The sequence below is a fragment of the Nelusetta ayraudi genome, unplaced genomic scaffold, assembly GCF_046127955.1.
Source record: "Nelusetta ayraudi isolate G7.1 ecotype Tasmania unplaced genomic scaffold, CSIRO-AGI_Nayr_v1 ptg000059l, whole genome shotgun sequence".
NCBI lineage: Eukaryota > Metazoa > Chordata > Actinopteri > Tetraodontiformes > Monacanthidae > Nelusetta > Nelusetta ayraudi.
The window spans coordinates 1,908,959-1,930,294 of record NW_027466109.1 but is presented as its reverse complement, the minus strand read 5'-3'; the positions used below and the strand labels follow the sequence as shown (position 1 = coordinate 1,930,294).

Below are 21,336 nucleotides of genomic sequence, written 5' to 3'. Positions count from 1 at the left end.
CTGCGTCTCCGACCTCAGCCGCAGCCTATAGGAAAAAACCTGGAGGTCCGCTGCCTATTAAGAAGTGCTGTTTTAATTTTGCTGCACGCTGACCCAGTTACTGGCTTCATTAAGTTTGCCTGAACAGAAGAGCAGAAATACAAAAAAAAAAAAAAATACAGCCGGGGGGGGGGGGGGGGGGGGAGGTCTCTAAATATAATAATCATTACAGAGTGGCCGCGGCCTATTAAACATAGCGGTAAGCAGTAGGGGTGCGAGGAGGAGCAGCAGGGTCCAGAGCGCAATACTGTTTACACTACAAATGCGGTTGAGTTACACCATGTACAGTAAAATGGGCCTGACTGCCAGTAACTCTAGTCACTTACCAACAAAAGCATCATTTCCTGAAAGCTCCTCCTTCCTCCCCTCCCTCTCCCTCCCCTCCGCTCCCCCTTCCCCTCCTCCTCCTCTGCTCGCTCGCTCGCTCGCTCTCTCGCTCGCTCACTCACTCACTCACTCGCTCGTCCTCCAACCACCCTTTTTTTTGAGCTCCGGGGGAACTAGTTCGCAATCACTATGACTCAATGCAAATACCTGGCCGTCCTGCCCTGGCGAAGCCGGAAGCGTGCCGTAGAGCTGCTCCAGCCTCTGTGCCGGTGAGCGCGCGTCTGAGTCCCTCTTGCTCGGAGCTCTCTCACACACAGCGTACCGGCGCAGAGGAACCCGCGAAGGGGCAAAGTGTGAGAATCCAGCGGTTGTTGGTTTTTTTTTGTTTTGTGGTTTTTTTTGTTGTTGTTTTCTTCTGCCGGACGCGCGACCGGTCGGCTGGGAGGCGAACACATGGCAGAGGCGTCCAGGGACTCCAGGTGAAGCAGGAGCGTGCGTGTGCGTGTGTACGGCCTCCTCCTCTCCCGCCCCCCACCCCTCCTCCTCCGCTGCTGCGTCCGGACCCATGTCGCTCATGCAGTTCTGGACTAAATTTTACTCTCAGCTGGGACGACCTCTTCCCAAGGTACCAGTACTGTTTGCTTCTTCTGCATCCGTTCAGACAGAGCTGACTAACTCCTTTGTCAAGTGGCTGTCTGTTACAGTTGCTGTCTTTTTTTTTTCTTCCATCAAATCTTTGTCAGTGCTCAGTGTCAGGGTGGCTCGCTGAAGTGGAAGCTCTGAGTTGAAGAGTGTCAAATTCGCAGATCACAGGTTTTATTGCTCATATTGCGGCTGGTTTTCAGATAAGACAAGGAGCACTCATGGCTGTATTATTTTTTTCTTTTAACTTCCTTGTATGAATTTCACACGACTTCCTGTGTAATTACGATGGGAACGGAGACATTCTCGTGGCTCCGCTCTTCATCTTCCTGGCCACAGCGCTCCATCGAATGTTGAGTTGGATTAAAATGGAGCTTAATTCTTTTTTTTAACACATGCTTTCACGTATTCCTGGAAACAAACTGCCACTGTGACAGTGCAGTTAACACTTTTGTTGTCGTTGTTGATTTTATTTCCTCATCACAGAGGTGACAAAGTCCCGGCTCGGCCACATGTCAGACAAAAGACATTAGAGTGACTCCTAATATCTTCAGTACTTTGTTTTAACACCTGCCCACTTGTCTTTAATTCAACGTCAGGCTTCATTCCTTTGTTACATGTACCTACGCAACACCTTCAATTCAATAAAACTGAAAATTGACAACGAGGTTTAGTTCTATTTGGGGCTCTGACTTACTGTCGCACCGGGTCTGTTAGTCAAAGAGTGAGGCTATAGACTGTCTTCACCGCAGGATAGAGTTGATGTCAACTTCCTAAATGTTATTACAGCTTCACAATTAATGAACATAACAGTGGCAGAGAATTTTCCACCTGCCTTGCCCACCTCTTCCCGTAACAGTCAGCCATCTTTATGTTTGGTCGATTCAATAAAAGACTCATTTATCTGTCGAATCAACTTGACGTCACGTTGCATTGGCATTTTTAATTGAATTCAAAATTCGTCAGAGCAAGTTGTTTGTGAAAATGCACATTATTATCTAAAACGGTTTTCACAGAGTTGCCTTAGCTTGATCATACAACATGGCAACAAAAGCTTTTATTTGTCACAGAAAAAAATGAACCATGTCATGTAGAATCCTGCAACCTCAGGACATCGCTGTCTGCTAGTTGTCTTCGTTTTTTTCAACGTTATCGTAGGTTATCTCACAGATACCGTTGCCGGCATACGGCGTCATTGCCGTGTCCGCCAGCGTCTGTCACAATCTTTTTTACAAAGCCACAACTTAAAAGAAAAGTACATTTTCCAGAAAGGTGTCCACATGAACGCGAGGATCATTGTTTTTGCTTGTCGCAGTCACCTTTTCTTCATATTATTTGTTTCGCTGTGCATATTCTGCGCATTAACGCTGCACAAAAATTAGCAAGCAATGGAGAAAAAAAAAAAAATGTGCTGTCTGCAAAGGCCAGGGGTGCAGCTCAGCAGTCTCTTGTTGGGCGCATGATGTCAGTTTCCTGGCATTGCGTTAAAAACCTCAAGCATGACCTAGGCGTGCAGCTTACGGGAAGTGAATGAACCTTTAAAGTGATGAGAGAGCATGGTGGGGTGGGTGGGTTAAGTGATGAAGGCTGGCGGCACATGTTTAGAAGACATGCCTAAGGCCGTTGACTCACTCGTCGGTCTCTGTCTTTTGTTTTTGCCAATTTGACTTCAGTGTATCAGAGATGCAAATTCATGCGGCCGCGGCAACTAGACTGCGGTTGCTTCGAAATGTTTAATTGTTTTGATTTAAAACAGTAATAATGTGGTTCCTTTTTCACTAATTTGATGCCGTGTGAAAATTGTTCCGCCTCTTTGGGTGTTTTATGTAATCAGTTGCTTGTTGCTTTGCTTTATTGTTCACCGCCTCAGTAGACCTGACACATAATGTTAGATGTACATGTCATCTCTTGAACGTGAGTGAATTTTTACCTATTACATTGTGTACAAGTGTAGTGCAGTCATGGAAAATCCAATTGGAAATGACCGTGATTTGATTGAATTTCTGTGTTTGGGGTAAAATCTTTTGTCTTTGAAGGACACAGTGGGGGTGAGGGAGGGGATCCAATGCATTAAAATTTAACCTGATATATTGTATATATTATAAATCCACACTTTGTTAGCGACCGTTGTTATTCTTGAGGCCTGAGTTGCACTTGACCGTGACTGCTCCTGTTGCAAGAGCGCTGCTATGTTGAAACTTCTCCACCACGCAGTGACGTCTTGTGTCAGTGCCTTCTTCAGGTCCACATGCCTCTCCCTCTGGCTCGCACATGTATCAGCTCCTTACTAATGATTCGAGGCGATGTGAGTCAGTTTTCCAATTTTTCACAAGAAATCCAGCCCTTCCTCCCTGAGTCATGTCAGCTAGCGCGAGTCCTCACTGCGACTCTTTGTGGGTTACATTCCCAGAGCACAAACTCCATTACACAGCAAAAACACACACAGTATCTCTGTATTCTTTCCCACAACTGTCATTTTGCATCTGTCAACATGCCTTTCTCGTGAACCTAATTTCTTTTTTTCTTTTTTTTTAGGAAGGTAGGTCTATTTTTGTAGTTTTTTTTCTTCAGCTAACCCCTGTTAGCTGAACCCACTGTTAGTTTGCTAGTCGTCAGCTCGGTGTCAGGTCCGGGCTGAACCAGCTGGGCAGTTTTTCAAAGTTCGCTCTGTCATCCGGCTGCGAGCTGGGATACTTGACATGGCATCTTTTCTTTCCCAGAACACATGAAAAAAAAAAAACTGGAAAATTCCAGGAAGCTCGTATGCAGTGAGTTGTTCCTGGCTGGCAGCGCTCGTTCTTGGCCGACCATGAAGGCGGCTTGCCTGTCAGCGGACGGGGGCTTGACTCGGCAGTGTTTTGACTTTACAAGGGCGAGGGAACATGCAAAACCCGAGCAGAGTCATATAACACCCCTTTTAAAAATAACATTTCCAAAACTCAGAATACTGGCCATGTGTTGTTTTCCTCTCACTTTATCTTGGCGAGTCACCGAGGGCTGAATAAATCTTTTAAGAGACAAAACAAAAAGAATGTGTGGTGCGGCAAAGTGTTGAGAAGCTCTCAGTGTCGGAGTTTTCTCTCTAATGTAAAGTGTCGACAAAGTGCTTTTTGGCTGGTGGTCGTGTGGCTCAAACAGTTTTGTTTATTTTTATTTTTTTCATTTCTCTCGCACAGTTTGACTCTTGACATCATTGTCGGCACTTTTTTTTATGGTCCGAACCCAAACAAGACCAATCCCAGAAAATCGTTGGTTTTTACAGCTTCCCAATACCCAGTTTCATATGTAATATTTTTAGCATTTAGCCAAGTTTAGTGCTACGTCTGTGATATGTTACAGAACAAGAAGCGCTGGGTTCCATTGGCGCCGGCCCAGGCGGACAGATGTGCCGAGACATGTAGATGGTTTGACGTGACATAATGCAGGCCAGACAGAGCGGCTGACGGAGGAGCGCCCGTCCCGAAAGACACACAGACACTATTAATAAGGCTCAGCTGACTCCAGGGTTGCCAGCTGACCCCAGATGGAAAAGCCCTGTGCGTGTTGGAGGGCGAGGGGGGTCTTTCCTGGTCAGCTGATCAAGTGTGGGTGGATCATTTAACAATGCTACGGTCTCACTTTCGCGCGCACAGACACACACACACACATAATCAGACAAGTGCATTTTACTGTGAGGCTTCTTCCTTTTTTCGCAGTCTTAAGCAGAATGAGGTCAACCTAGACAAAACTAAGAATGAGGATCAGGGCCACAAGAAGAGAAAAAAAAATATTACAGGGATTAGATTTATATTCAAGTTTTCATTTCGAGTTTTAAGTCAAAATCTCTTGAGTAAAGTCAATGTTAAAAAAAGACAAAATTTTGTCAATAAAGTAGAAATTTTATGAATAAAGGATGGATGGTGGATTAACCCAGTCACCCACAGTTAAAAGTGAACTGCTGAAAACAGGTGTATCCCACATGGTTCACCCACAGTAATCAGGAAACTGGCGAAAACGGAGGCGCTCCACGAGACTTGCGCGCAGAACCTTTCGACTTTATTCTCAACATTTTGTCTTTTTTCCATCAATTTTGTTCTCGAATCTCTCTATCCTAAATTTTTTCTCTTCTTGCGTGCTAATCCTTTTCCGTGTTGCGTAATATGTAATATGTTTGAACTGCCGTTGCAGAAAGTTTAGAGAGAAACAGGTGGGGTGGCGTTACACAGAACGTTAGCGTACGTGAGATGACATAAATGTGTGTGGGTGAGTCGAGCTGCGGTCACTTTGTGTGTGTGCGTGTCGGGGTGGGTGTGTGTGCGGTGTGCGTGTGTGTATGCGGCGGGGCCGGGACACACTTCCTGCTCTTGGAAAAAAGCAAGCAGCCAAGCTGGTTGTGAGTGGGAGGGGGAAGCGCCTGTCCTGCCGTGTCTGTGCGTCTGAGGCCTCGTCCTCTGATTGCACTCAGCCGGGTCACCGAGTTCACGGGGACATTTTTTACCTGACAGTTTCTCTTGCACAAGTGGGATTTTTTTGGTCAATAATCTAAACAGATGCCCTCATTAGTTTGGCTCGGTCCCTCCTTGCCTCCACACAAGGCGCAATGGTCACGATTTCTGTCCCACATAAAGAATAACTTTTGGTCTTGGGAGGGGGGGAGGGGTTGCCAGCGCGTCGACGACTGTTGACTTCCCCCGAGATGCCAAAGCAGAAAGTTGTGGAGAGCAGCGCCAGCAGGCAGCTCCTGCTGTGTCACTGTTGACACATGTGGCTTCTATTTATTCCTTTAAAGCGCAGCGCACGCACTATTCCAGACTGGTTTTTCCTGGCTGAGAGGGAGACAGGGCGGGACGGAGCTGTCGCGCTGGGGATGATTTTGCTTCTTAATTCTTATTCGTTTATAGCAGGCAGACATTCAGAGGAAGATGAAAACATGAAAGAGGTTTTTAATGTTTCCTATTGCACTTTTTACATTTCCACTCTGAGCTGGACTTGTAGTTGCTGTCAGTCAACTGGCGGAGGTCACCGGGGCCAAAATGTTGAGTCTGAATGGTTGTGCTGACTTTGGAATAAATGAAATGGAATGAATGAAACGCTGCGTTTCGCCATCTCTCTCATCCTTCTGTTGCAAAGAAGATCACACCATACATCTTTAACACGTATGACACACAGGCTGCACTCATTCAGGTGAGCGAGTGTAAAGTCCCAAACGTGGTTCCAGTCCCAGGTCTGATGAAGGCAGCCACCTCGTAATGACCCACACAGGAAATACCCTGAGAATCTGACTTCTAAAAAACATGGGAGACGTTTTCTATAACGTCTCCCAAACAATGGCTCCTTTCGTTTTTCACACGTCGTCGTTGTTATATAATCCCCTTCTCTTCTGGGTACTTTTGCTCTCAAAGGATTTTCATCTCGTTAACCTCCCTGCACAGACCGACCAGGTACTGCAGTTGTACAGTCGTAATATTTCACAGATGATAAAGAGGACCACAGTAAGGCAAGGATGCACACAAACCATGTGACTTTGACCTTTTTGAGATCGATACTCTCAGGAATCTTTGCTTGGCTGTGAGCGATTTCATTCGGCAACACAAGTTTCAGGTTAGCGATTTGAGAATCAATCGTGCCTTGCTTCTCGCACAGTATGTAAAGACGGTGAATGAAAAGCATGGAGGCACTTTAATCGATTTGTAAAGGGAGAGTATACATGGCAGGAACAGAGCTCAGACAAATGGCCTCTCTCTCTGCCTCTCTCGCTCTCTCTCTCTCTCTCACACACACACGCACACTTTTGTTTTCTCACTCCCAAGAAATTCTAATAACACATCGCCGATTTAATTCCTTGAAAACAAAGGAACGTTTTTTTTTTCCCCCGAAAAAAAAAAAAAACACTCAAATTTCTTTGCTGGAAGTAAAAGATAGAGGGGGAAAGTGACAGAGTGTGTGTGTGTGTGTGTGTGTGTGTGTGTGTGTGTGTGTGTGTGTGTGTGTGTGTGTGTGTGTGTGTGTGTGTGTGTGTGTGCGTGTGTGTGTGTGTGTGTGGGCGTGTGTGAGAGAGAGAGAGAGAAATGGACGTGAGCGACAGGCAGGATTAGTTGTTTCTCGCTTCTGCGGCCGTGTGTTGCACGGGGAGCCAGATTAGCATCACAGCGGTTGGAATTCAGGCCTTATCTCAGCTCGGCAGGGCCCAGTCCTGGGAAGGAGAGGACGAGCTGGGCTCTGCCGGGGGGAGCAAACACTGCCGCCTCTGTTCCGCTCAGCCGAGCAGCTCGATTAGCATGGCGCGGAGGTCAGCCGCGTCGACTCGCCTAGCGCCGCCGTCCGGAGTGCCGCTGCTGTTTGCTCTGATTACTCACTATAAGGCCACCACGGTCAACTTAATGGCAACCCTGCCTCCGCCGTTGGTGCTCTTGTCCGAGAGTGAATGCGTGTATGCGTGTGTGCGTGCGTGCGGCGCTAAAGCTGCAGGTCACAGCGGAGCAACCTGATGACGGGTGGCTTTTTCCACCACATCCTCATCCGCACATTCTCAATTATAATTTCACTAAAGTCAAAGTAGCAATACAGATGAACCATTTCACTTTTTTCTCTTTTTCAGCGACTCCATGATGTTTGTTATCTAGATTAATACTATTGTTATAGCTATCAATGTTGAGGAATGTTGTGTAAAGTTTCAGAATGCAATAGTCAAACACATTTTTTTCGCAAATGCATCAAAATTTTACAGATTTCATGTATTATTTTTCGAAACACATGGCAGCTACAACTATAATCGTTTCAAACCTTTTGAAATTTCTAACTAAAGCAGAAAATAAGGAAATATCTCTAGTTGATTCTGTCCTGCTCGCTCTGAAGCAGAGTTCTCCCTGGTGTGATGGTAAAATAACAGAGTTTTCGGCTGCAGGTCCTCAGCGAGTGCCTGTGTCTCAGGTTCTGGCTGTCAGCGAGCAGGAACAGGAACTTTGCTACAGGCTTTATTGAAGCGCTGTGTCAGTGTGATGCTGCGTTACCGCCGTCACACGCTGCGACTTGCTGCCTCCGGAGTAAAATGCCTCCACGCTCACAGACCTGCAGAGTTACCCGACGGCTGAGCTGCCGCTGGACTATCAGCTAACGCACGCAGTGTCTCAATTTACCATGAGTTGTGTGTTCACAGTGCAACACAAACGTTGGGAGAGTTGTGAGGATCAGCGACATCACTGCCCGTCCAGTAGCCCCCCTGAATGAATGAATTAGGTCACTATCACACCCGATAGCGATAGTGGGGTTGATCAGTCCTGCATCCAGTAACCTCCAACAGCACGTTGGACTTATTTGAAAATATTTTTGTGTTTTATTTTACTTGAAATTTCCATTTTTTTGTCAGGTTAAGAATATTTGAAAATATTATTTAGCAACTTTTTAAATGGACCATTTTCCTCTGTTAATTTGTGGCATTCAACCTTATTTTTATGAGAGGCAGGCTAGCAAGTGAACTTATAATGGGAAATGTGGTCGGGCAAAAAAAGAAAGAAAAGACACTTTACATTTCTATTATCAAGCTGTGAAGGAATTCTGCTGGGGCCCCTTCTGCCGCTCGATAATGTGCAAGGTTGGCCGACTCTGGGGAGAGTGTTTTCAGAGCTCATGCCCAATCTTGCCCGAAGGAGGCACGCGCACACACACACACACACTCAAAACGCACACGGGAGAGGAAAGAGAAAAGCAGTGCAAGAAGGATGAAGAGCGAAGACGTAATCACAGGGCTCCCAGCAAACGGCGATAAGCCAAGTGCGGCGGCCCTGAAAAAAGCTTTTGCTCTCCTCAGCCCAGCAAGTCGCTCTCTGTCTCTCTCTCTCTCTCTCTCTCCCTCCCTGTCTCTCCCCCTCTCTTTCTACTCTCTCTATGCCCACCCCGCCTCTCACGTCAGCGGACAAAAATACAAGCGCGCATCTGTGTCCGCCTGCTGCTGTTTACCGTCCTCCACCAGGCTGGATTCCCACATGATGCGGTCATGTTAGCGGCGGAGGCTATATGCACCGTCACACCTCCAATAAAACCTTTTCAGCTGGACTGTGACTAACGGATGCCCGGCACCGTCCGCCGAGCTCCGCTCATGTGAACAGCTTTGCTTTTTTATCTCCGGCTTCCCGGAGCAAACGTTTCACTGCGTGTAAACAGAGTCTCTCGTCGTAATCAAATACTCGCTGTGTCTCAACTTCGCTTGTTTCAAAGGGGGAACTCCGTCGTTTTAAACTACACACACGCAGACTTTCACACTTGAGTATTTTGCCTGGACCTAAATGGTAAATGCTTAAAATAGGTTTCAAAAGGCATGCAAATTACCCAGGAAAAGGCCCGAGCAACGTTTCCAATGACAATGACATTCGAGATGAGTCGGGTGTGCAGTCATAATGTTACAAACAAAGAAATGGCTAAGCATCGTCATTCAACCCTCACAGGCAGTTTCCTAAATTTTGGGAAACTGAGAACTTCCACATAAAACACATTCAGTCACACGCTTCTGGCAGCGGCCAGAAAGACATGAAGAGATGTGTGCACTCGTTGTCAGCGACAGCCATCTCTCTGTGGCAGGTTTTACACGTCTGGGCGGCCTGTGGTTGTTCTGGAGCGTTTTCTGCTCATCACAGAGAAAGGTCACAAAGACAAGAGCCTGGAAGAGAATCATGGCTGACGCAAACACACGCACACACACACACACACACACAGGGGACCTATCATTACACCTGCTCCAGCATTAGTAGTTTTTTAACTCTGTTCTCAGATATGTGAATAATTTAATTAATATCCCTGGAAATAATTGTATTAGTTTTCAAAGTCAGTTGTTGTTTTTTTGTTTGTTTTTTTATCTCTACTTCAAAAGCGCTCCATGCTAAATTGATGTTTTAGGGCATATGTGTCAAACTCTGGCCCGCAGGCCAAATTTGGCCCACAGTGTATTTATATATGGCCCATAAGGCAATACAAAAGCACTACTAGAGCTCGACCTCTATACAGCACATGTACCGCTAATACTACAGATCCCAGAATGCTCAGCTGGTATCAGTCAGGACAGGACGTTCATTGAAGGATTTTATTATTACTGAATTGGTTTATTGTTGTTCCTTTATTTTCAAATCTATTATTTGCCCGGTGGAAAAATGTTACTGTTGAAATTTAAATCAGTATTGATGAGTTTGTTTTTTTATTTGAAATTCAATTTAGCGTGCGTGCAGTATTCGGTTATTTTGCTTGTTCCATATTCAGGTTGTTTGGGTCCATATACAAAGGTTCACGGTCATATCTAGAGGAAGATTTTTTTTAATAAATATCAACATTGGCCCGCGACTTTGTCCAAGTCTTACATTTTGGCCCACTGTGTATTTGAATTTGACACGCCTGTTTTCAAGTGTTTTGCGAATACAAGTGCTTGACCTCTTCCTGCTCTCCTTCCGACCTACAGGACCTGTCCTGCATCGATGACCTCTCCACCAACTCCCTATTCTCCTCGCCGGCGGACTCCCTCTCCGAGTATGCCGACGCCCAGTCCTTCATCACCACCGACAACCTGGACACGGTGCCCACCCTGTGGGACGTCAACACTAGCACCACCAACACACCAGCACAGAGCCAGGTCGAGGTCAGCAGGCAACACGCGCACATCCACGCACAGCTGTTACACCTCTGGCTACCACTGCCCTGGAATTTTGTGATGTCACAAAGGGGCGGCGACGAATGAGTGATTTCCCCTCCCACATTACTGAGTCAGTGACCAAACCTTAAGCCGGAAGTCTGGTTTTGTCACTTTAATTAGGCCGTCCTCTCTCCAAACATGTCCAAACGTTTAAATTAGACGTTTTTACAGGTGGCTGTAAACACAGGGCTTTTTTTTGTTTTTTGTTTTTTTTTGTTATGAAAACTTCTTTTTAGGAAGACACAATGAATACAATCCTTTGTCGTTGTAGTTCTCCTACTTGCGGTGCTGCGGAGTTCACTGCGTATTAGTTACATCCCAGTGTTTGTCTGTTAGGAATCTGATATTTCATCTCCAGGAAGCCTTTCATGTTTTCCTTTTCATTCAGCCCCAATCTCATTCATTATGTTTCTCTCTCGCATACACGCCTGCACACACACACACACACACACACACACACACACACACACACACAGTCACATAGTTTTATCTGTTTTCTTTCGTCGTCAGTGGCTTTTCACTGGCAAACAACAATTCGCATTTTGTGAAATGCAGCAGCCACACACCATGCCCTGTGGTCTCACACACACACACACACACACACACACAGTCACTCACGCAACAAAAACACATGCAGTGGCTTCTCATGATTTCAGTTCCTCATTTCATGTGCATTTTGTCATTGATTTTTGTTTTTCTGTCCTTCGTTTCTTCATTTCATGTTTCTTGTTGACAGCTAAATGGCACCGGCAGATTTCATAGCTTGGCCAGTTTGGATGATATAACTGCTATTATCAGCACCCCGCCCTTAGGAGGACTCCAGGTAGCCACACCAGCCTTTTGCATTTGATGCTAAAAGGAAAACATTTAACAAGATCAGGCTAAAATATTGGAACTTTTACTCCGTCTTGACTCACCACTAACCACCCTCCCTTCTCCCGTCTGACCTCCCCTTAAAATATCTGAGCTAACCCGGGAATCACAAGCATGACCCCCGAATGTGAAATTCCTCTGACTCTGCAGGCTCAGAGAACGCAGCCTCCGCCGGAGGAAGAGGAGGATGCCGAGGAAGAGGAGACAGAGGAACTGGGACACGTGGACACATATGCTGAATACAAACCTTCAAAATGTAGGCGCAGTCACCGAACGTCCAACATCGACTTATCATTTCAAAATAAAATGCCGTGCTGTTTGGGTCGTCCACCAGTGAGGCGGCAAATAATCTCTCGCTCCTTTTCCCCGTCCTCAGCCACAATAGGAATTTCTCATCCTGACATAGTGGTGGAAACCAACACGCTCTCTAGTGTCCCTCCACCGGACATCACGTACACCCTGTCCATCCCCCAGAAAACTATCGACAGTGGGCTGCTGTCCGCCCTGCAGCTGGAGGCCATCATCTACGGCTGTCAGGTACCCACACACACAAAAGCACACCGCATAACAGCACTGACAGATTAATTACCCGTCTTTGTTGATGTTTATTTTATTTTATTTTTTACTCCTCAGCAACACGAGGTCATCCTTCAGAACAAGCAGAGGGCGGGCTTCCTGATCGGAGACGGGGCGGGAGTTGGCAAAGGGCGAACCGTGGCAGGAATCATCCTGGAAAACTACCTGAGGGGAAGGAAGAAATCTTTATGGTAACAGAGACTCAGAGCTCATTGACGGATGTAGAAGCGGGCAAGATGGCTGTTAGCAATTGACTGTCGTGATCACACCGCGTGTCTAGTCTAATGCCAGGATGCAGCAGGGCGTGCTTGGGCGGGTTGGCGCAGGATGGAGCCCTAATCACTGTGTTTGCTGTTGCTGCCCTCAGGTTCAGCATATCCAATGATCTGAAATTTGATGCAGAGAGAGATCTCAAAGACATAGACGCAGCCAATATTCCAGTGCATGCCTTAAACAAGGTGGGTCCCAGTGGAAACGCAGAGGCTGAAAAATCCAATTTCCTTTTTTCCTGCCTGCAAGAGACGGGTTTTCTGAAGAGCAAAAGTCAGATTGGCTGTGTGTGGATGGTTGCAGATTAAGTATGGAGACACAGCTACCTCAGAAGGAGTCCTGTTTGCTACCTACTCTGCGCTGATCGGGGAGAGCCAAGCTGGAGGGCAGCACCGGACCCGAATCAAACAAATCCTGGACTGGTGCAAGCCGGACTTTGACGGAGTCGTATCCTTTATCTGATTTGAAACGAGAAGAAAAAAAACACTCCTCGCTCGCAGGTATCGGTTGTCTCTCTGGTCGTCTCTGTCGCCGCAGTTTGCCCCTTGACCCTTACCCCCCGCCGCAGATTATTTTTGACGAATGCCACAAAGCCAAGAACGCTACGTCGACGAAGATGGGCAAGGCGGTGCTCGACCTGCAAAACAAGCTCCCTCAGGCCAGAGTGGTGTACGCCAGCGCCACCGGTACGCTGACTGACACCCCCCCCAACTCCCACCTCTCCTTCAAAACAAATCAAAGGGCACATCCGTGCTTGTAACGTAACACCGTCGCAGTTTTTGGGGGTATTTTTTTTTTGAAGATTTGTTTCTCATTCAACCTCAGGTGCCTCTGAGCCAAAGAACATGATCTACATGAGCCGTCTGGGAATCTGGGGGGAGGGAACGCCCTTCCGAACCTTTGATGACTTTCTGCACGCCATCGAGAAGAGGTTTGTTCTCCCTCGCAGGCATTGTCTTTCCTGCGAGAGCCGCGTAATCTCCCGGATTACCGCTCCTGGAATGGAAAAATTCCTTCAGATCAATCCGCGGCGAGCGGCTGAGCGGCGATGTGACGCGCGCAATGCTTTTACGTCCGCAGAGGCGTCGGCGCCATGGAGATCGTGGCGATGGACATGAAGGTGAGCGGGATGTACATCGCCAGGCAACTGAGCTTCTCAGGGGTTTCCTTCCGCATTGAAGAGATCGGACTGGACAGCGACTTCAAACTGGTCTACAACAAAGCTGCCAGACTGGTAGGGCCCCGAGTTCTTTTTGTTTGTGTGTTTTCACATTTGACATTAAACGCGCTGACCGGCTGGAATCCTGTTTCCGCAGTGGGCCGAGGCTCTGCGGTTGTTCATGCGCGCGGCCGACGAACTGGGCCTGGTGAGCAGGAAGTCGCTGTGGGGCCAGTTCTGGTCGTCTCACCAGCGCTTTTTCAAATACCTCTGCATCGCCGCCAAGGTCCGCTGCCTGGTGGAGCTGGCCAAGAAAGAACTGGAGGCCGGAAAGGTCAGCACAACTTACCTCCTCCCCCCGAGTTGCGTTGTATCTATTATCCCCAGTGACTATAAATAACCCCAGGGAAAGATCCAACCAAGAAGTGATCTAAATGTTGCACAAGTGCAAAGAAGTCCTGAGCGCTTTTATCGACACAGTGCGTGTTTCTCAGTAGAGCAGATTTATCATGCAGCACATTTTCACTCTCCTTTTGGAGGTTTTGTTCTCTGCAAAGATCTTTCTCCTTTGTTTTGTTTTCATTTTTTTGGCCTATAATGCCGCTTGTAACGGAGACAAGGCTGCAAAGTAAACCTGTCCATGTAATTTATTTGTTTTCTGTCCGCCACAGTGCATCGTCATTGGGCTGCAGTCCACCGGAGAGTCTCGCACCAGAGAGGTCCTGGACGAGAATGACGGGCATCTGGACAGATTTGTCTCTGCTGCAGAGTGAGTAGACGGCTTTTTCTTTCCCTCTTTGCGTCCAAGTCTATTCATTGGAATAATACAAACAGCAACAGCCGAGAAGCACTGCTCAAAAGTTCTACTCAACATTGTTATTTTCTCTGTGCACTCTGCAACTCTGGTTATCCCAGCTGCTTAATAATTCTTAAACAGACAAATCGTCAGCCAGGAAAAAGAATTGTCACCGCCGCTGTTTTCCTGAGTCGTTCATCTGTAATTAAACCAAGCAAATTCTGGAGCCATTAGCGTGTGTTTTACTTGGATTCCATTTAATTGTCATTCAGGAAAAACAAGAAAGGGCACGCTGGGTTTTTTTTTGTTTTGAACCCGTGTGACCCTTTCAAAGCAGACTGTGTGTCTCAGTGTATTAGGTAACACACATATTAATTTACCTGTTAACACCTGACAGTTATAATCAAGCTAAATCCGGGGTGCACCGGTTGTTCCACTGCCTCTGCCGTCTTGTTTCAGGGTTGAAAGCATTTATTCTCATGTTTGCCCCTTCTTTGTCTCTTCCAGGGGAGTTTTCCATTCCCTTGTAATGAAACATTTCCCATCAGAGAAACAGAGGAGGGAGAAGGCGCCGAGCAACAAGAGAAAACGTAAGGATCATGTTGGCTGCAACACGCAAAAAGAAAAACTCTCTCCCTTTTTTTAGTGTCCGCACTCAGCTGACAGGTCAGGCATTTGCCCTCAAGTCTAATTTAACAGCAAACAATGCGTGTGAATTTGCTTTCTGTGTGTGTGTGTGTGTGTGTGTGTGTGTGTGTCTTGCTCCAGATGGAAACTTTGACTCACAGTGAAGCAACCTTGTTTAGCACTAGTCGTTCTTGGCTTTTACAAAAGGATCTTTTTTTTTTTTTTTTTTTTTGGCCCTGCATTCGTCCTTTTTCTAAGCAAATGTGCACTTTCTGCCCTGCGCAGGGAAGCCCAGAGGTCGCCAGCCAAAGGTACCCAAGCACACAGTGGACAGCGGCGGAGTGATCAACATCAGCGACGACAGCAGCAGCGACTCGGACGGCATGGACACGGACTCCAACTCCTCGCCGGACTCGCTGCTGGACAACGACGACGTCATCTTTGTGAACCACACTAACGGGCTGACAGGTAGAGAGAGAGACGGTATCGCTCCTCGTTTGAATGTGCGGCGTCGGCAAGATGAGTCGGAAGATCGAGTTTAACGACATCCAGTCTGTCGCTGATGTGTGCGATGTCTGATTTAACCTCGACTCTTTGTGCTCACAGCCAGGATAGAGGAGATGAAGCACGGGCTTCTAAACAAGATATCCATACTCGGCAAAGAACTACCTCTCAATACCTTGGATGAGCTCATTGATAAGTTCGGAGGGCCGGATAAAGTCTCAGAGGTACAGTTCCAGTTCATAGAGCAGCTGAGCGCCAAAGTCAGCTTCTTGCGACGGCACTAAACTCCGCTGGTGTGCTTTGGCTGCAGATGACTGGGCGCAAGGGCCGCGTGGTACGGCGTCCCGACGGCACCGTGCGATACGAGTCGCGGGCCGAGCAGGGCCTGACCATCGACCACATCAACGTCAAGGAGAAAGATCGATTCATGAGCGGGGAGAAGGTCGGACACAAATTAAACTGGAAGATTAGCCGACACTGGAGAGAAATGTTCAAACCCACCGTTAACATGAACGTGTCCTTCCCAGTTGGTGGCCATCATATCGGAGGCGGCCAGCTCTGGGATCTCCCTGCAGGCGGACAAGCGGGTGAGGAACCAGAGACGAAGGGTCCACATGACCTTAGAGCTGCCCTGGAGCGCAGACAGAGCCATTCAGCAGTTTGGTGAGTGGAGGACACGTTGTGTTTTTCTCCTTGACTGTGCAAGAAACACCAGGCTGAAAAGTCTGGGAAATGACGGGTCGTTTTATAGACATTAAAACATGGAAATTACAATATTGCAGGTGCAGGTGAGAAAGAATAAGAAGGGGTTAGACGAACAGAACACAATGTGCAGACAAGAAGTAAAACTCACCAACGGCACTTGTCTGCACAAATTCTATTATTCAAAGTTTAATTGTTATGTCATACATGCCGACTGTACTTTTTTTGTATCATTTGTATTCTAACTTGGATTTGTACCAAGGTTCTAGCACATTTGATAATAGTAGCGACAGATACTGTTTCTGTCTATGCAGATCCCATTGTCAAGCATGAACTTATTTTATGACTATAGCTGCGTTTCCATTGTAGTTTTTCCCAAAAAACAAGCAATATTTCTAAATCTTCGACAAAGTACAATTACGATTTGCAGGTGTTTCCATTGAATATGTGAGCTGTAATTCTTGTAAAGTCTCGTCCCGCCTGATTTTACAAGAATTACGTTTGCTTTTGTTTGTTTGCTGTCAAGAATTCCTCCTCTTTTGCAATATACCTCGATATCGATACGTCTGAAAAACCACCTCATGAGAGCGACAAAACCTTTTAGCGACATTTGAGAGGTTTTCTGAAGTTTAGGTGTTTCCATTACCAGGTTTTGCACAATTCTTGGTGTAATGGAAACCCAGCTTATGACTGTGTTTTTTTTCTCACTGCCTTAATTATGAATAGGTTCAAATGAGAGCCAGCATGCACAAGTCTCATCCACCTTGCTGTTCTTTTCTGTTTCCTGTGGTATTTTGTTGGTGCCATTAACACATTCTCCACCTTTACACTGCAGGGCTGACATGGTACACACGCACTCTATGCATCCTTTGGTTGTTCATTAGTTTTTACACACACACACAGACACAGACACACACACATGCATGCATGCACACCACCGTAGTGAAGTGTGTGAATTAATTGCGGGTTGCACAGTGAATTCTTTCAATTAGCAGCTCACTGGCTTGTTGTCGCAGGCTCATTGTTTATTTCCTGTTCAGCAGGGTTGCGGCATTCGCACACCCACACACGAAACACAATCACCTTTCTTTTGCCATGAACACGTTCCCCAACAGCACAAACGCATTTGCAGCTGTTTGAAGTTCTCGGTAATCAAAGGGGGATAATAAAAAAAAAATGTCTGATAACAAGCATTTTGCAGAGGGTTTGTCGTTCAGCAAACCGCAGCGCCGTTTTCGTTTTACCTCATCTCACTTTCTTTGTTTTAACTACAAATTTTGTCCTGACTGTCATTTCTTCTTCGTCTCATCAGGTCGCACCCATCGATCCAACCAGGTCACAGCCCCAGAGTACATCTTCCTCATCTCAGAGTTAGCAGGGGAGAGACGTTTTGCCTCCATTGTGGCAAAAAGACTGGAGAGCTTGGTAAATAAAATAAGTCTCACTCACTTTGTCTTTGTTTGTTTTGTTTTGGTTTTTTTTTTGTTCTTTCACATCCGTCTCTTAGCTTGACGTCCCGGGTTCTGTATGGAGCGTTACACAAAACAAAAAGGACCAAATGTGGATTATTTATATGAAAATTGTCTGCACTCAATTGCAATCAAAGTGTGCATCGTGACACAGCAGCAAGGAACTGGTTGTGGCAGTGCAGTTCCAGGAAGTCCTTTCTGTGTTTGCCAGCCATGTTCGGTAAATCCTCCTCCAGAATAGGTCACGGCTCATCCACCCACCCAAACCCCATTCCACTTTAGACTGGCCAGTATCTCGTCAAAGTGCTGATCAGCGGTGATGTCATTTTTTTTTTTTTTCTTTCTTTCTTTGGCCCAGACGGTGCTTTTACAATCTTGAGGAATTTCTGTGTGTGTGTGTGTGTGTGTGTGTGTGTGTGTGTGTGTGTGTGTGTGTTTGTTTGTGTCGCTGGCCTCAACTCTGGTTTGTCGCATTATATTTACAGCTAAAGTCGCAGTATAGCTCAGGCCGGGAGAACGTAAATCACAGTTGGATATTCACTCCTCTCAAGGTTGCGGTGCCAATTTTTCTCGGGACCAGTTATAATGATGACGCTTGTACATTTTGCAGGGCGCTTTGACACACGGAGACCGAAGAGCCACGGAATCTCGAGACCTGAGCAAGTACAACTTTGAGAACAAGGTAGAGAAATTCAAAAACTGAATTCAGTGTGTGTTTCAACGTTTTAGTATGTAAACAGGAAACTTCCCCACATTTATAATCTGTCACGTCAAAGCCTTGTGCGGATCAGTCACTGATTGAGTTGGCTGATAAAATTCCCATTATTTGTTTTCCAGTATGGCACCAAGGCTCTTGATAAAATCACAAAGGCAATCCTGGGCCACATAGAGAACAAGGTTCCACCTCCTAAAAGCTACCTTGGGGGAGACGCATTGTTCTTCAGAGGTATGTGCATGAGATCGGCATCGCTGACTCATTGTTTACGAGAACCAGCCATTAAAAAACTCTTTTGTTTTTTTCTTCTCTGTGTCAGACATGAAACTTGGCATGATGGATGTGGGCATCTTTTGTAAGGAGCCTCGCTTTGGGATCAGTACTGAGAAAGGTACTGTTACTACGACTCATTAACTCTCAGTCAACAGCTCATCAGCTGCATTTGTCTCCCATTTGTTGATGTGCGTCGTTGTTGTTTTTTCGCCTTCTTTTCCCACAGACTGCAGCATCACCAAGTTCCTGAATCGCATCCTGGGGCTGGAGGTTCACAAGCAGAACCAACTCTTCCAATACTTCACAGACAACTTTGACTACCTGATCGAGAAGGACAAGAAGGAGGGCAAATACGACATGGGAATTCTGGGTATGGAGGGGTTTTTTATACACTAAGGCAGGGTTGTCAAACTCAAACACACAGTGGGGCCAAAATGTCAAACTTGGACAAAGTCTCGGTCTAACAGTGATATCTATTGAAAAAAATCTTCCTCCAGATAGAACAGTGAACCTTTTTATATGCATCCAAACAAGTTTTGTTCTTCAACCTGAATATGCAACAAGCAAAGCTTAATACTGTGCAATAAATTATGTCATATTACACACATGCAAAACTGAATTTCAAATTTAAAAAAATCATCAAAACAAATAAAATATAAATAAAGATTGTATGTCTGTTTTCATTTGCATTCCATTTCAACAGTAACCTTTTTTCACAAGCTAATAATACATTAAAAATAAATTATTGGTAATAATAATAAACCAATTGAGTAAAAAGACTATCCTTCAATGAACGTCCCATCCTGATTGACCTGAGCTCAGCTGGTTAAAATACCAGCTGAGCATTCTGGGATTTGCAGTATGGACATAATGACACGGCGGGCCAAGTTTGACACCTTTGTACTAAGGCATTCCTCATCAGCAATCATGCAGTTCCTAATGTACATTATGTTCTGCTTTTAATTGTGAGGGTAATGTTATTAGCAACGTGCTCATATCTGGCCGATGGCTGCTGTCAGCCACCTGTGAGAGGTGTTTCTCAGGCTTCACTGAGGTTCACTGGCAGAGAATGATAGTGTGAGCTGAGCTTTGAGGAGTGAGTGATTATTAAAAGCAGTTGTTGTTCTGTGTCCCCGGCAGACCTCGCCCCTGGTAACGATCAGATCTACGAAGAGAAACAGGAAAACTTCTTGACGGCTGGAAACCCTCAGGACGGACAAGTTATTCTTTATAAGGTAGGCGCAGCAAAATCCTCAGCGTACCTCTAGATAGCAAGGCCTACAATATTGTCGTCTGTGGATGTAGGATAGTGTCTACAGCGACGGCACATTTGGAGCAAAAAAAAACATCTTTGCAGCTTGCCTCAGAAAAAGAGATCGACTGTGACGATCAAAAGAGACCAGGCGCAGCTGTGATCATTTCCCCAGATCACCTACACTCCCTTTGGCGTTATGAATAGCTGCCTGTGCGCTCTTCAGAGTTTGATTGATGTCACTTTGCCGGCAGAAAGACTGTGATCACGCAGACTTTGCTCAGGGGCTGAGGAGCCTCCGCAGACTCTCAGTCGCAGGTGGAAGCTGTATAATTACCTCCGTTTTGTGCCCCGAGCTTTTGTCTGCGTGCTAATCCAACATTTGATATTTCAAAGTTTTAACAAGCCGGCGTGCAAGTGCTGCTCTGGGAGTCAGGTGCGTGGTACTGAAACGTGTCACACTGCTTTGCTGTTTCCAGATCAGTGTGGACCGAGGTATGCCCTGGAAGGAGGCCTACGACAGGTCACTGAAGCTCACCGGCTCTGAGGAGGGCTTCTTCCTCTCCCTAAAGGTGATACGATGAGCCATGAGCCGCGGGGTTCGCTGTGAAAGTGCACGTTGTGTGCAGGTTTAACAAAATGGTTTTGCTGTTTGTCTCACCAGCTGCGAGGAAACCACCCGTGTGTGCTGCTAGCGGAGCAGGGAAGAGGCAAGAACTTTGTGGTCTACAAGCCCAACATTGGCAAGCAGAGCCACCCAGAGAGCCTGGACAACCTGCAGCAGCGCTACCGGAAGGCAAGTAGTGGCTTCAACCGGCTCTGACGGGCAACCCAAGCTTAAACTCAAGTGTCTGTGCACTGTACCTGCTAACATCACTCCACCCAATGTAAAGTTCATTGTCAACTATCTCGTGTTTGTAAAATGTCACTTTGAAGCCCTGCCCACACTGGCTTTTGACTTAAAATTTCCTCCTCGCCATAGAGGCGAGATTAAGTTAACTTGTGGGTTCTGATGCCACCCTGTGGAAATAAGCAAGTACTGCACCTGAACCTGTGCCGCTGAGGAATGTGGAACTAGGATGACTACACAATAACAATAACAATAACAGGATTTTACAAATATAATAATACTTCATAGAATGTCAATAAGATAGAATGTCATTTTATTTCTTTACTATACTATACTGTATATGGGAAATCATCACGCACAAATGTTTACATGGGGTGCGGGTGATTCAGTTCAGTTGCGGACAAAACTCTCTGGTCTAGTAACCACATTTTCTGGCCGCTACTCAAGAAGTCACGCAAACTATGATAACGTTTTCCCATCGGCTATGCAGATTTTATAGATCCTCTGTGAATACGGCTCTGTGTACACAGGCCCCACCATGTGACCAACTAGTTTTTATTGCCTTTGTTTGATATCTTGTTGGGATCAGTGTTGTGTGTGTGAGTGTGTT

General features: G+C 46.2%; 2 protein-coding genes across 7 annotated transcripts in view; one reads left to right on the top strand and one right to left on the bottom strand.

Annotated features, from left to right (window-relative positions):
- Window positions 1–21,336, bottom strand: part of borcs8 (BLOC-1 related complex subunit 8) — a 288,333-nt gene that overhangs the window by 212,830 nt on the left and 54,167 nt on the right. The window lies entirely within an intron of this gene.
- The window catches only part of sbno2b (strawberry notch homolog 2b), a 46,332-nt gene that overhangs the window by 21,970 nt on the left and 3,026 nt on the right, over window positions 1–21,336 (top strand). For 3 of the 6 annotated variants that reach the window (XM_076039389.1, XM_076039391.1, XM_076039394.1), the window contains 25 exons: window positions 10,430–10,606; window positions 11,397–11,483; window positions 11,681–11,789; window positions 11,910–12,070; window positions 12,167–12,300; window positions 12,477–12,567; window positions 12,683–12,826; window positions 12,948–13,065; window positions 13,205–13,310; window positions 13,460–13,613; window positions 13,696–13,872; window positions 14,210–14,307; window positions 14,842–14,924; window positions 15,247–15,429; window positions 15,568–15,689; window positions 15,776–15,907; window positions 15,993–16,128; window positions 17,480–17,592; window positions 18,247–18,318; window positions 18,474–18,582; window positions 18,671–18,742; window positions 18,851–18,994; window positions 19,765–19,859; window positions 20,356–20,448; window positions 20,541–20,672. In XM_076039389.1, the coding sequence (XP_075895504.1) occupies window positions 10,430–10,606; window positions 11,397–11,483; window positions 11,681–11,789; window positions 11,910–12,070; window positions 12,167–12,300; window positions 12,477–12,567; window positions 12,683–12,826; window positions 12,948–13,065; window positions 13,205–13,310; window positions 13,460–13,613; window positions 13,696–13,872; window positions 14,210–14,307; window positions 14,842–14,924; window positions 15,247–15,429; window positions 15,568–15,689; window positions 15,776–15,907; window positions 15,993–16,128; window positions 17,480–17,592; window positions 18,247–18,318; window positions 18,474–18,582; window positions 18,671–18,742; window positions 18,851–18,994; window positions 19,765–19,859; window positions 20,356–20,448; window positions 20,541–20,672 (3,042 nt within the window). Of the gene's footprint in view, window positions 1–498; window positions 992–10,429; window positions 10,607–11,396; window positions 11,484–11,680; window positions 11,790–11,909; window positions 12,071–12,166; window positions 12,301–12,476; window positions 12,568–12,682; window positions 12,827–12,947; window positions 13,066–13,204; window positions 13,311–13,459; window positions 13,614–13,695; window positions 13,873–14,209; window positions 14,308–14,841; window positions 14,925–15,246; window positions 15,430–15,567; window positions 15,690–15,775; window positions 15,908–15,992; window positions 16,129–17,479; window positions 17,593–18,246; window positions 18,319–18,473; window positions 18,583–18,670; window positions 18,743–18,850; window positions 18,995–19,764; window positions 19,860–20,355; window positions 20,449–20,540; window positions 20,673–21,336 lie in introns of those variants that run through there. The other 3 variants (XM_076039395.1, XM_076039392.1, XM_076039393.1) reach the window with 3 other exon arrangements.